This window comes from Leptopilina heterotoma, unplaced genomic scaffold (assembly GCF_015476425.1).
Source record: "Leptopilina heterotoma isolate Lh14 unplaced genomic scaffold, ASM1547642v1 Lhet_351, whole genome shotgun sequence".
Classification (NCBI taxonomy): domain Eukaryota; kingdom Metazoa; phylum Arthropoda; class Insecta; order Hymenoptera; family Figitidae; genus Leptopilina; species Leptopilina heterotoma.
The window spans coordinates 26,685-41,871 of NW_025111033.1; the positions used below are offsets into that span (position 1 = coordinate 26,685).

Here is a 15,187-nt window from a genome sequence, read left to right on the forward strand (position 1 = left end):
TATCTAAAAAAAAAATTTTTTCAACAATTTTTTAATTTTTGAAAAAATAATTTTTGGATTTTTTGAAGTAACTTTTTTCTATATTAAAATTTTTATTAATTCTTGTCAAAATTGCATTCCTGACATAAAAACGAATCGATTCATGTATATAAAGTATATATTTTATCAAAATTTATAGAATTAATAAATATTTTAAATTTTCACAAAAAATTGGAATTTTGTATTTTTTGACATTTTATCTTAACACTTTAAAATAATTATTCTAAAATAAAAAATTAAACAATTGGTATATATTATATTGAGGAAGCTTAATGATCATGAAATGAACAACTTGTTTTTATTTTAGCGAACAAAAATTTTTTTTTTAGTCACCGACCATAAACCGTTAGTTTATGCTTTCAGCTAGAAATCCGACAAAGCTTCTATTCGCCAACAAAATCAATTATCATTTATTTCGCAATTTACAACCTAAATTGAATACCTGCCTGTCAAAGAAAATGTGGTAGCAGATTCCTTATCTTATTTAGATGCAATTATTTTTACGTCCGATTGTAGCTTGTTTCAAAAAGAAAATTTAGAACCTCAAACTCTTTTGAAGGGAAATAACAGCTCTTTCAATTTGAAACAAATTCGTTGGGGTACTGATCACACCTCTATTGTCTGTGACCTGTCGGGAGAAGTCCTTCGTCCGTTTGTTCCATCAATTTTGCGTAGACGTATTTTTAATCTTTTGCATAATCTGGCCCATCTCAGCGCCAAAGTAACTAACAAAATTATTTCCAAAAGCTATGTTTGGACTGAGATGAATAGCGACGTTAGAGGATGGTGTAGGAATTGCTTAGCTTGTCAGAAAGCGAAAGAATCGCGACATACCATACTTTTACCATCACATTTTACCGCGCGGGAGAACCGATTTCAGTACGTACACATTGATATTATCGGCCCACTCCCGGTATGTGACGGACACCGATATTGTCTTACCGCGATTGATAGATTTTCACGTTGGCTCGAGGCTATTTCTTTGAAAAATATGGAAGCAACAACAATTTGCAGGGCTTCTATGGATGGTTGGGTTTCCCGCTGTGGTTCACAGAGAACTATAACAACGGATCAGGATAGTCAATGTGAGTCTTGGATTTTTTCGGCTTTTTTACAACTCATTGATAGCGAGCGAATCCGAACGACTTCGTACCACCCGGCTTCTAATAGAACGGTGGAACGATGGCGTATCGACAAAAAATTCTTAAAAACATGCTTTTCACCGTTTAGAGTTACCCCCCCCCCTTACGTAATAACGTCCTGGACTCAGGAGCATCACCGGCCGAATTCGTTTTCAGTACCACACTACAGGTTCCCGGAGAATTAATTCTTCCGAAGGATTTTAGTCCAAATTGACAGATTTTCTTGCAGGAGTTCAGAGAACACATGCATAATGTAAAGCCAATTCCAGTCGAACACCGTCATAAACAAGAAATGTTTGTTCACAAAAATTTGTACACTTGTTCTCATGTTTTCATAAAACAAATTATGATTAAAAAGCCACTTGAACCTCCGTATTAGGGACCACACAAGACCATAAATCGTACCGTAAACTGGGGCTATTAGGAACAAATTTTAACTTTAAAGTCTTGCAACTTTTTTGTGTATTGAAATATTGCCTTAATTTTTTGTTTCTTTTCTTGATCTTGGTGAGCACATTTAAAGGTTAAATAATTGCCCTGATCAAAGCTGAAATTTTAAGCAAAAAAGACGAAAAAGACGCATTTTTTCGAAATTTCAAAATGGGGCTATTAGGAACAAGGCGGTAAAAACCATTGGAAAACGTATTTCAAGTTAAAGAAGTTATTTTTTATTGCTTAAAAGTAACCACAGAATATAAAACAAATGTAAAAACAAAACTAAAAGAGCGAACGTGTGTTTTAAACGTTGTTGTTATCATCAGTTGAGGTCGATGGTGGAATCACTGGTCGTTTTTTGCAACTTGTCGGTACCAACACTCTTTTACAATTTCGAACCATCTTTGAACACTAAAAACCAAATAAGGTGATAAAAAATAAAAGTAATTACGAAAAACTTACGTTTTGACAACACACTTTAACAATTCGGAAGAAATAATTGTGTTCCTTATATACCCGCCGTTTGTGAAATTTGGTTTTTGTTTCTAAAATCTTACTGTAAATACAAAATAAACGTATTTATTACTTAGTGAACTCAATAAAGTTTCCCATAAGAAATCCCATTAATAAAAAACAATCACTTTGAGAAGTTAAAAATGAAACAACTTACCTCAGCAAAATTTTATTTGTTAAAAAAATAGGTGTGCAAATGTTAAATGTTACGATAATTAAAGTGTTATTTAAATATTTTGCAATATAATTTTCTATAGTACCACAAATGCACAAAAATTTTCATCAATGTGTTTGTATTCGAAACACAACACACATTTAATTTTTGTGTTATGCCGTGTTCGTGTCGGTCCCTGAGAGAAACATTTCGACATTACAAGTTTTTTTATAGTTATTGTAAGAGAGAACTTAAACTTAAAAATTTCGGAGATATGAAACCAACAAGTGTAAAATTAGAATAGATTTTATTTACGTATTTATGTTTTAAGCCATTAACCCTTTACCTTACATTATAGATAAACATAATATGGACATATCAATATCGTTTTAAGCTAACTTAAAAATATCTTTGATCATGTATATAAAATTTTACAAAAAATGCGTATATAAAATCTTAAAGTTCGTCTTTTTCAATAACTGCTTCCAAATCACGAATGCTGCCAACAAAGAGAGGAATGTTAATTGGTTTATAAAGAATAATGAATGAGAATGGTCGGTCTACTCGAAATTCCTCAGGTTCGTCAACGTCAATGCTTCTACGTAACCTCATTTGGACACCTATAAAATAATTAATTATTTATTTGTAAAGCACTTCGAAGAGAGGTACCTAAGAAACAAAAATTTTTAGTATTGTTTGCAATTTTTTAAGTAAAAAAAACGAACAACTCACTTCAATGTCACTTTTACGTCACTATCAATAGTGAAAGTGAAATCAGAGCAAAGTGAGCATGACGTGAGAGAGAAGTAACAGTAAAGTAAGTGTGTAGAAGAAATGATGTGAGAGTAAAGTTAAATAAGAATGTTGTGAAAAAGAAAGTGTAGTGAATACAAAAGCAGCCCAGATATATTTATTAATATAAGCACAATTTAATACCTGAAGCTGCTGCAGCTTCGGAACCCTCCTCATCAACTTCAATGAAGACTTTCTGTATAACATGGCTTACTTTGAGTGGTACATTTGATATTCCATTAAATTCAGCATCATCTTGAAATATTTTACTTATTCCCATCTAATAAAAAAATTGTTTATATCAATTAAATAGTAAAATATATTCCTTTTTATAGACTAATGAAATATATAATTTTAAAAGGATAGTACACCCTGAAATTTTTTTTTCTAAAATGTAATTGTTTCTTTTAAGAATAAAATAAGATATCTAAATGAAACTTTGCACATATATTTTCACAACATAATATTTTACAAATAATTTTTTTGTAAGATATGTTGTGAAAATATAAGTGCAAAGTATCATTTGGATATCTCTTTTCATTCTTAAACAACTGCATTTAGAAGAAATATTTTTTTTTGTTTTAAGGTGTACTGCCCCCTTAAAATACTTTATGTTTTTTCTAAATCGATTTCTTTTTTTTAATATAATATATAATAGTAATATAAGTATAGCTCACCTTTTTTAAAGTTTCTTTCAAGCTCACTTTTAGTTCTAATTTAAATTTAGGTAAAAAAAGTTCCACTTTGGAGTTACGCAGAGGAGCATTAAATATTGTGTCCCACTCAAAATTCTCTTCCAAAGATTGCAAGCCATTAACATCATTTGGTAAAATTATTACCATTGAGAAATCGGCATTCTGTAAAATTCATATATTTAATTGATAACAGAGGGAAAATTTTGGGCATATTACAGAGACTATAGGGAATAATTTTATTCAGTTATTACACTGGGTTATACAAAAAAATGTTGGGTTAAAAAAATGTTTGCTTACAAATTCTTAGGTTTATTGAAACTTCAGATGTCACTGAATTAGAATACGCTAAAAACAATTTTTTCATTTGTGACGCGCTCCCAAGAAAGGCACCTACGAGGCAAAAAATTTGAGGTTATGTTTTTAATTTTTCGAGTAAAAGTACAGAAAGTGAATCAATTATTAATTCAAAATTATTGATCTTCAAGTCTTCATTATATCCAAAATATTCAATGAAAATTGGTTTCAAATTTAAATAATTAAAAATAAACTTTAAATCAAGATAAATATTACACGAACCTAGCCTATAATTCGTTTACTTCTTAGGTACCTTTCTTGGGAGCGCGTCATACTTAGTCAGTTCCATAAAAAACGAGATTAAAGTGTCAAAAAATCGCATATTTATAGCTCTTTTTAAAGCACTGTAAAATAAAAACGCAACGTGATAAAAATATCTAAAAGGGCTCAATTATAAAGGGAAAGAAATAGTTAAAACAGCCAGATATCCGTGACTTCATTTCTTCTAGGCTCACTTCTACTGATCGAAGCGCCTATCGCAGAGGAGAAGATCACTATTTAAAAACAAAACTAATACTTTCTCATGTGATGAGAATGTAATAAGCCATGATATAACCTCTAATTTTGTTTATAAAAGTAATTGTTAATATATTTGAATTAACCCTTTAACGCCTGCGGGACATATATGTCCCACTTACAAAAACCACTGTAAGTTTTTTAAATATTAATATTTTTTAATCAGGTTTGACTTAATTTCTTTAGAATCGGTCAAGGTACAAAAAATAAAAGTAAACTATAAAAAAAATTTTAATATAAAAAACTAATAAAACGTTTATGCAAATAAGAAAAATTGTTTTAAAAAGTCGGTTAGCTCATGTAACGACAGTAGGGTAAACAAAATTTTTGAAGCACATTATCTAATGTGTTTTGAACCAAGGAATACAATTATCGTCCTAATTTTGAAAAATACGCAAAAATTTAAAAATGGAACATTCAAGATGGCGCTTAAGACAAAGAAAAAGTATCTTCACTTAGAAATAAGAGGGCGTGTTGGAGCACATTTTCGAGTCATGTTGCGCGACTCAACCCTGTGTTCTGCTAGACACTTTTCTGGGGCGAGCAGCGTTCCCCTGAGTCGAGGCGAGCTGTATTTAAAGTGTATTACACGCTGGGGACCGCTGCACGCCCCAGAAAGTGTGTAGAAGAATTCAGGGTTGAGTCGCGCTCATGACTCGAAAATGAGCTGCAACGCGCCCTCTTTTTTCTCAGTGTTACATTATCCGAATAGTAAAAAATTAAAAAAAGAAATATAAAGTTTCTTGAAGTTTTCGAGGTAGCTGATTACGAATTTGATGTCAAATTAACAATTTGACAGTTGTAACGATCGTAATCATTCCTGTATTATCAATCGTTACAACCGCTCAGATTGTTATTGTTAATTTGATAATAGATAGTAAGAACTAATTTGAATTCGCGCCCTAGAGCCAACTTTTGTCACCAGGCGCCGCGCGCGCCGGAACTACCGGACGACAAAAGCACATGTTGCTTTTGCCGGATGAAGCACCTTAGATTGATGCGAACCATAGAATAGTAAATAGCCTTCGCGCTTATTAATATTGTAAATCATTTATTATTGTTAATAAATTTTATAGTATTTCTTAATTAGTGCGCATTGTTATTACTCATTGTTGTGCTGTATAACTAAAGAGTAGAGTGGCGCAGTGCAGTTCAGAGAGGAAACATCGGTAAGTTTGTTTAATTTCTCCATGTACTTGGCTTCATCTTGCAAAGAAGGAGGGATGAAATTTTGACAAGTTCAAAGGATTTTTGGTCGGTAAATTGTGTAATCCCGTTTAAGTCTTACCCACACCCTAATTAATAACAAAACAATTAAATTCATAAATAGGTTGTCACACAGTTGACAGTTGTCAAACCAATTGTCGACTTTTATAAAAGTGATTTATTTTTGATAAAAATGACTCTAAAAGGGTTTACACTATTTACAAACAAATATTAAGAAAAAGCAAACTTCTGTTACTGAATATTTAAAAAAATTATAATTTATTACTTTCATTAAATTTTATGTAACACTTGTTCAAATTTCAAATACTAAATAAATCACTCATGCACATTTTAATTTAAACTTAGTATGGCTATGTTTAATAATAATCGGATATAACAAACAAAAATTGACGATCCCTTCAATCAAGCTATAAGCGGTTTCTACTGTATTCATAAACTCTTAGGAAAAAGTGTTGTAATCATGTCGAGATGTTGTTCCCACCAAAAATAACAAAATATTTTTAAAAAGTCATGTTGTTTGCGAGCTTCACTTTAATGAAAATGATATTGCTGAAGTGCAAAAACAAATACCAACGGGAACATTTATGAAATGCCAAGAGAAACACCACTTTTAAAAGACGGTTCTATGCTAACAATTTTTCCTTATAATTATATAAAAATATTAACTGCACTGAACAATAATAATAGCAGACGATTATTAGTGTCACTTTTTCACTCTAAAAAATAATAGGCAGAATGTGCTTTTTACTTAGTCAATTTTTGCCTAAGTACAAAAGCAATACCTCAAAACCAATGTTTCTTGAAAAAAGCAATTTTTGCCTTAGTTAATAAGGTTAAAATCACAAGGCAAATTTTTATTTATGTAAATGTTTAGAAAATACGATATGAAATAATTATGTTTTACCTTTTTATTAATTAAATTTGCAATTCAAGTGAAAAGGAACTTTTATTTTTATTATTACATTAATAATATTTTACTTTAATTAAATAAAGAAAATAATAGATCTACTTTATTAATTTTAATAATAGTTATGCATGTGTGAACTTTATAACCAAAATGGTTTAGTTTTATGCGTAAACAATTTTGTTTAAAAAATAAAATTAGTACCTTTAAATATTTTAACAAAATTTCCTCGATTCCATTTCAGTAGTAAATTTCTTACTTTGGTATCTATTATTTTAGTTAATTATAAAATTCGATTTGACATAAACAATTTACTTGATAAATAGCAAGAATTTATTACTTTGTTAACTAAGACAAAAATTGCCTTTTTAAAGAAATAATCGCTTTGTGTGTATTGCTTTTGTACTTAGGCAACAATTGACTCAGTAAAAAGCACATTCTGCCTATTATTTTTTTCAGTGCGGCGTAAATCTGTTTATTTGTTGATAGATATAACAGGGTAAATATAATCGCAGTGTCTATTTCATTCTTCTAATAAGAAGAATTAATTATTTCGCCCGTCATGAAAACTAAGTAAGTGAGGGAAACGGACCAATAGTATTGATATATTAATTCGCCCGTTTTTGGTTCTAATTAATTTATATAGCAAAAAAGGTTAATATTTAAATACAGATAATCACTGTATTCTGGGTTATCATTATATATAGTCTTAGATAAGTAAACAATCGTTGTAGATTACAATATTTTAAAAAAAATTTCAAGTTAAAAAAATGAAATAATGTATAATATAATAAAATATTATGTAACGTTGCAATTTTGCTCTTTTAATTTTGTCCTCGACCATGGAGGAAAAATGTGAAGCTCTGCTTAATATTCTATATTTTGTAATTTAAATAAGGAGAGAATTATAATAAACTGTACAAAATAATTAAAGCAATAATCAATTTACAGCAATTCATAAATAGATACATCTCATGGATCCAAGAGCAATCCAAATTATATATTACTTGTCACTGCCTTTCAATAATGTTTTCAGCCTATCAAACTCAGCTAATTTGGCGCGGAGGTACTATTTGCAATTGACTCTCAGTTGGAGCGAGTAGAGTCAGGAGAAACAGTTTGAGGATGAAGCAGACCGGGACCACCAATAATAATTGTTATAATTATTATTTTGTTAATTTCACTGCTCCATTTGGTCCGAGTTGCACACATATCCAAGATTAATTGTTCTTCATTAAATTGTACAACGCGCCTGCGAGGCTGCAACCTGTTAATCCTATAAGTACGAAAAAGGTAATTTTCATACTTATCAGCAGGGTCGCCACCACATGGGTTTTGAATAGGCGAATTAGGCGAGAAAAATGTATAGCACGGTCTTCATGTTTTGACTGCCATGGCCGACGCTTCAAAATAGCGACAATAAAGTCAATAAGTTGATAAGTCAATAAGTTTTATAAGAATAAAGGAATAAGTTGAGCAATAAGTTTTAAATAAAAAGATTCGCCGGAAAACATATTGAAATGGCAGTAAGTCAAAGTGTCAATAGAGAATCTTATTAAAGCTAAATTAAATATAAAATCTTGGATGCTTGAGTATTCTTTAACCATTGAAACTTTGTTATTTTCTATTTTATAAATTTGAATTAATGTTTTACTTTATTAGAATAAATCGAATTGTGTGATATTAAATTTAACTTTGTGTTTATTTATTTATTATTAAAAGTCATCCTACGAATCCACTTGGCCGGGTAAAATAATATATAATAAATATGGCAAATAATTAATTTCTAAAGCCAGGCGCTCACATTTAATTACCAAGATCGCCTTTATTTCCTGTCAGTAGTCGAGTGGTCCCTAGCTCGATTTAAAGTCAATTAAAAATCATTTATAATTATTAAAAGAGTAATTGACAGGTTATAATTAATACCATAACTTGGAAAAAGTTATTTTTATTTATATACGGGTCAGAATTTCTCAAACGGATCACCTAAAACTAACAAATTTTCTTCTTGAACCAAAATAGTTTTTTTTACTCTTAACCACTTCACTGGCGGGGCGTTCCAAATGGCGTTCCACGCGCCGAGGCCCAGACTGGCAAAAACACCGAAATGGCGTTCCTAATAAAACAATATTTTTAAAGAGTGTACACTACTTTTAACTTATACAAAGCAATATTTCTATAGTTTAGACATCATGGAACAAGATTATCACAATAAAAATTTCAGTTTTTGGGATTTTCAATGTTTTTTCAAACAATGAAATAGTCAATTTTTACCACTTTTCACCAAATGGCGTTCCACTTTTTTTCAATTTTTACACAGTAAAACTCATATTTTTTATTTAAAAAATATATTTACATACAAAACATTATAATATAATAATGTAATAAGTAAAAAATAAATATAAATAATTAATAAATAAAATTTAATAATTATTAATAATAACAAAAGTGGAACGCCATTTGTTAAAAAGTGTTAAAAATCGACTATTTCAACGTTCAAAGAAACATTGAAAATCTCAAAAACTGAAATTTTCATTGTGATAATCTTGTTCCCTGATGTCTAAACTATAGAAATATTGCTTTGTAGTAGTAAAAAGTAGTGTACACTCTTTAAAAATAAAGTTTTATTAGGAACGCCATTTCGGTGTTTTTGCCAGTCTGGGCCTCGGCGCGTGGAACGCCATTTGGAACGCCCCGCCAGTGAAGTGGTTAATATGGTTAAGAAGAGTCCCTGAAAATATTAAGCCAAAAAAATTTTTTTTGTAAAAGTTATTAACAATTAAATTTTTTGGTACTGCTAAATTAACAAATTTTTTTCTCGAGTTCCAGTTGACGGATTTTAAAATTAAAATATGGGTTTTTTTCGTCTTGAATTGCACTATTTAAATAAATTTTTTTTCAATTTTTTTATTTTTTATAATTTTTTGTATAATTTGTTTATAAAATGTTAATAAACAAATAAGTTCTTCACGTCCTAACAAAAAAATTAAAATTGTATTCTATTCCTTAAATGTCTCCGAGTGTAAAACCGTTTCGAAAAAAATGAGCCTCAATTAGAAAAAAAGTTATTAATTAAAAACTGCAGCCGTGTAGGGCTTTATATGACGTTAAACTCGTCCCGCGCGCATTGGCATTTTTTTCAAAATTGTCTGTAACCTACAAATTTTATCGGATTTTCATGGGCACTAAAATATCCAAAAGATTTATTAACTTACTTTATTTTTGCCAACTAGTTCAGACAAATTATTAGGAAATTATAAATTAATTTCCAAATAAACCGCGGAGAGGGGGGAGTAAGGAGACAACGCAATAATTACACTGTCACAGAATTTAATTTTTATTAAAGTTAATTTTATTCAAGAAAATTTTACTTTAAGAGTGATATATATTACGTTGGACAACTATTATATTCGGCGGAAGGCCGAATTGGTTAATGAATTACCGCATGACAATGCGGTGACAAGCATCACTCACTATTTCGAAAATTTTTATTTTCAATATTGCCAATCTGTCGAGAAAATGAAGATTTGACTTTACTGGGACTCACCGTCAATTCGACGCCGACCCCGCATGGCTCCTCAACCAGACATTGTACTTTAAATTTAATAATTTTTCAATTTAATTAATTTTGCTTCCTCATAAAGGAAGCCTTATAGTGATGTCGATTTCCGAACTTTTAGAACCAATTATTTTTACAAATTTTCAAGTGAAGTATATATAATTCGTCGAGAGGAACAAATGTCCGGATGTATGTGTGTGTGTATGTATGTGTGTGTGTGTGTGTGTGTGTGTATGTCACCGATTCTTGTGGACACATTTTCTCTTACACGTCTTGACGGATTTTGATAAAATTTTGTAGGTGTATTACGGTCACGAATACCAAAAATCAGACAAAAGGATTTTCAAAAATATCTAAAAAAAAATTTTTTTCAACAATTTTTTAATTTTTGAAAAAATTAATTTTTGGATTTTTTGAAATAACTTTTTTCTATATTAAAATTTTTATTAATTCTTGTCAAAATTGCATTCCTGACATAAAAACGAATCGATTCATGTATATAAAGTATATATTTTATCAAAATTTATAGAATTAATAAATGTTTTAAATTTTCACAAAAAATTGAAATTTTGTATTTTTTGACATTTTATCTTAACACTTTAAAATAATTATTCTAAAATAAAAAATTGAACAATTGGTATATATTATATTGAGGAAGCTTAATGATCATGAAATGAACAACTTGTTTCACTGGCGATGATGCGCCTTTGATTACTATCAAAACGAGAATAAATAAAAATGGACGTCTCTCTCACTACGAGAGCGTCGCTACACATACGCTTCTTTTTAGTTTTTGGTGAGTCCCCGGCGTACTATTATTTTATTTTACAATCTATTATTATCTGCCCGAGATAAGATATCCGCCGCCGGTATTGCAGAGCGCCCACTTATTGGTCGCTGTCGTTCGCTTCGCGTTGGCCTTTAAATCAAGATGGCCGCAGTCAGTGTTTTGACAGGCCCAAAACAATTGATCTTCGTCTTCCTGGTGCTCTTAAATATTCGGGAATCACTTCCAAATATATAAACCAGGAAGCACTTCCCTTGTTGATTACGAATAATTAATAATTCGCGATGGACCGGCGAATTATCAGTTGAAAATATTCTCGGGAATATGAAAAATAAAAACAAAATACTAACAGCAGAAATTGTTCTAATTTCGAGTTTTACTTTTGACAGTTTCTCGTTTTGATGGAATTTCTATCAAAACTTTAAACTTTAATTATTAATTTTAAGAAATCAAAGAGAATATTGTGCGAGGAAAAATGCCGCGTCACAATATAAAGTAGTAAATTTAATAAACTGGCGACCTACTGCCAGCCCGACCCACTAAAACCCGTAACCCTTCTTTTGGAGCCCTTTACCCTCCCTCGGAACTGTCGTAAGACTTTAGCCTTCGAGGGTGGCGCTTCAACTCTGTCGCTGATGCGACATTGTTCTTTGTCTGCGGTTCTCCTGCGTCAATAGTTAAAATTTTTTTTTACTATTTCAAAGTCTAAGCGGAATTTACAGCACAACAATAATAAAAAAACAAATTTTTAAAGAAGTGTAAAAAGTCAAAGATAAAATTGTAAACGGATATAAAAAAGAAAAGACAAAAAAAGTAAACATGTATATAATGTTGAAAAGATAAAACTGTATAAAGACGAATAAAAAACACAAAACAAATTAAAAAATGTATAAGGACAAATAAATCACAAAATAAATTAATAAAAAACAAACAAACAAATTAAAAGCTGTTTAAATCACGCTTTTTGGCGGCCGTCGAGATCCTTCGTCGACATAACCGAGGTTACGAAATTCTCGACTTGCTCTTTTTAATACTTCTTATTTGCTATTTGTTCTTGCGAGAGTCTTCTTCGCCTCCTCAAGGGCCGTCCTGAAGACTCCGCATCCTCCGCTGCCTGCAATATGTGTAGTTGACACCTTATTGCCAAACTTTTCCTTGCATAAAAAGCAACTTGGGCTCTTCTTACAGTTGAAGAACCTGTGACCGGCTTCACCGCACTTAAAGCACGCGGGCGATCTGTCCACCTTCTGGCATTATGCTCCAATATGACCGTATCCAAAGCATCGATGACACCGGATGACCATTACTCTTCTTTTAATTGGACAACACTTAAAACCAATTTTTACGTGTCCCAATTTCTCCAGTCTGTTCGCCTCTTGCGGGTTGGTGACTACAACCGCGAGCTTCATCCATCGGCGGTTGGGTCCTAAGACCGTCACTGTCCTGCACCCTGGCTTTCCTATCGCTTCCGACAACACTTGTTGCACCTCAGCTTCTTGGGTAAGGCAATCCAAATCACGGATCTCGAGTGTAACTTATCGATCCAACGACTGCACCTTACCCATGCTTCCAACCGCTTTGGTGATCTCAGCGGCGAAAGCGCCCTTGTCGGAGCCTCCTCTGATCTTAATCAGAAGGTCTCCCTCCTTTGTAGCTTTTGCTGCTACTATTCTCGTATGGCAGTCGTCCGGGTTGACCTCTTTGCGAAGTTTACCTAGAACGTCAGCATACGTTTATCCTTGACTGACTCGGATTAGAACTGCGGATCTTTTGACCCCATTCTTTCCATTTGAGGAATCTTTGGATCTGGTACTTCCGTTTCCATTGGAGGAGCTTCCTCCTTTTTCCTCTTATCGGTTTGGGTTCAAGTGTCCCCTAGTCTGTCACCCTCTCGCTTCCGTTTTTGAGCATTTCTAAGGACGCTTTTGAGATTACGCTTATAGGAACGCTCTCTCTTTTCCTTACGGTCCTTGCGGTTACACTTCACACCGCTGAAAACGCATGCTAAATCGAAGTCCGACTCATCGGCTGCGACATGCTTTACTTTTGCCTCTTTCAACAGGACTTCGATGGCTCTGAGTCCATCTTTTACAGTCCTGTTGAAGTTCTTCTGAATGTCGCAAGATTTTATCATCTTTGCGACCTCCAACTCTATTTTATCGAGGCAAGTCGCCTCCTCCTTTCTGAGCCGCGGGCATATCTCGCGAGTCTCTTCTATCGTCTCGTCGTCTACTTCTGAGTGGATAGCGCTATGTACGGTCTTTCCGCTACTGCAGCTTGACACACTCAGAAGGCTCGACGCGCTTCCCTTTCTTATTCTTTCTCCTTCCACGATGTTTTGTGGATCTAATCTTTCCACGATCACCCGTGGCACTGCAAGAAATTGTGCGCCCCCACAATCCGCGCGCTCTTGAGCATCAGTCTTGGGACCGATGGTGAGATTTCCCGTTTCCGGCCTGCTCACATGGGGTACTTTCTTTGAATTTTGTGAATCCATTCTTTCTTGCTGTTTGGTTGCCCTTTAGTGAAAAGCCCCGCCATTACAGCAAGGTCTACCGAACATATCCATGATGTCAGTCGTGTCTGGCAGCGGGACCACTTCTCCCATCACATCAAAGAAATCAATGATGTTTGGCAGTGGACCCGCTTCACAGTGGTTTATAATCGAAAAACGGGGTTCAAAATAGCGTAGAGCACGTAAATCTTAACCGATTTTTATTCTTTTTTTTCTAAACACTCGTCATTAAATTCCTAAGAGATCGCTCGAGGCCGATTTTTTAAAAAAAGCTTCGATTTTTTTTTATTTATTTATAAACATTGAAAAAAAACACTTTTTTCATAAAAGTAGTGCTCGTTTGTGATGTAATATGTGCATTCATCGCTTATAGAAATAAATTAATATAAAATCATCAAAGAAACATTATCCAATTAAGCGAATAGAAAAAAAAATTTTTTGTATTTGTTATAAACAATTTAGAGACTAAAAACTTGATTTTTTGAAATTAACTATATTTTATAGTTTAAAAGTTATATTTATGGGACAAAAGAATATTTTATGATACCTGTGATTAAGATATTGAAAAAAAATTATTTGTTAATTAATTTAATAATTAATTAAACATTTTTAATAAACAAATAAATAACAGAAATGTATCTTATAGGAAATTTTTTATTTATCATGCAGTTGACTAGTAAAACCTTTTATTCTTTCAACATATTTCATTATAATGTTTAAACAATAAAATAACACCGTTGAATTATTTAAACAATTTTAATTAACAAATACCTAATATTGTTAATTTTTACAAGGAAGTAATCTTTTTTTTACACAAAATCATTTTAATATAACCAACTTACATTTAAAAGTAGTAAAATAAAAATATAACAATTCAATAATCGATTATTTAAACAATCTTAATTAACAAATGCTAAAAAAATGTTAATTTTAATATTTCAACTTTTTAAGAAAAGTACGTTTTTTATAATTGTAAGAAAATGAAATGGCCTTATAATTTAAGGTCATATCTATTTTATTTAAACTAATGCATTAGGTAATGGTTTAAAAACTTTATTTTTTTTATTCATTTGATAAAACTTTAATTAACAAATGCGTAATTTTGTCAATTTTTTATATACAAATCTCTTTCTCTAAAACTAATAATAGTGATATTAAAACTAATAACTAATAATCATTAAACATACGTAATTAAATTGTTATTTTACATATAAATATATTGATACAGTGTATATTATATACATTTATGTTGCGATCATCCTTAACAGAGTATATTTTTCCCTTCTGTAAAATGTGACTTTAGACTTAGTCTGTTAAATAATAAAAAGTTAAGTGTTTACCAAATGTAATATTATGGTTTATATATGAAAGATTACAGAAAATAAATTTTTTTATTTAAATGAAAACAAAAATCAGAATAATAAATAGTGTTTTGAACAGAATATAGTGATTTCTGCAAAATATATATTTATTGAAAATTTATAAATAGGTACGAATTGCAGAAATCACTATTCTATTAGGAAAAAAAAATTTTAACATAATTTTTATTTTAATC

At 31.3% G+C, this 15,187-nt stretch overlaps 1 protein-coding gene across 3 annotated transcripts in view; it reads right to left on the reverse strand.

Annotated features, from left to right (window-relative positions):
* Positions 1-2,573: 2,573 nt before the first annotated feature.
* LOC122505269 (ovalbumin-related protein X-like) overlaps positions 2,574-15,187 on the reverse strand; it is a 99,968-nt gene continuing 87,354 nt past the window's right edge. For all 3 annotated transcript variants that reach the window (XM_043616775.1, XM_043616774.1, XM_043616776.1), the window contains 3 exons: positions 3,753-3,932; positions 3,220-3,355; positions 2,574-2,903 (listed from right to left, as the gene is read on the reverse strand). In XM_043616775.1, the coding sequence (XP_043472710.1) occupies positions 2,740-2,903; positions 3,220-3,355; positions 3,753-3,932 (480 nt within the window). In that variant the 3' untranslated portion in view covers positions 2,574-2,739. The remainder of the gene's footprint in view (positions 2,904-3,219; positions 3,356-3,752; positions 3,933-15,187) is intronic.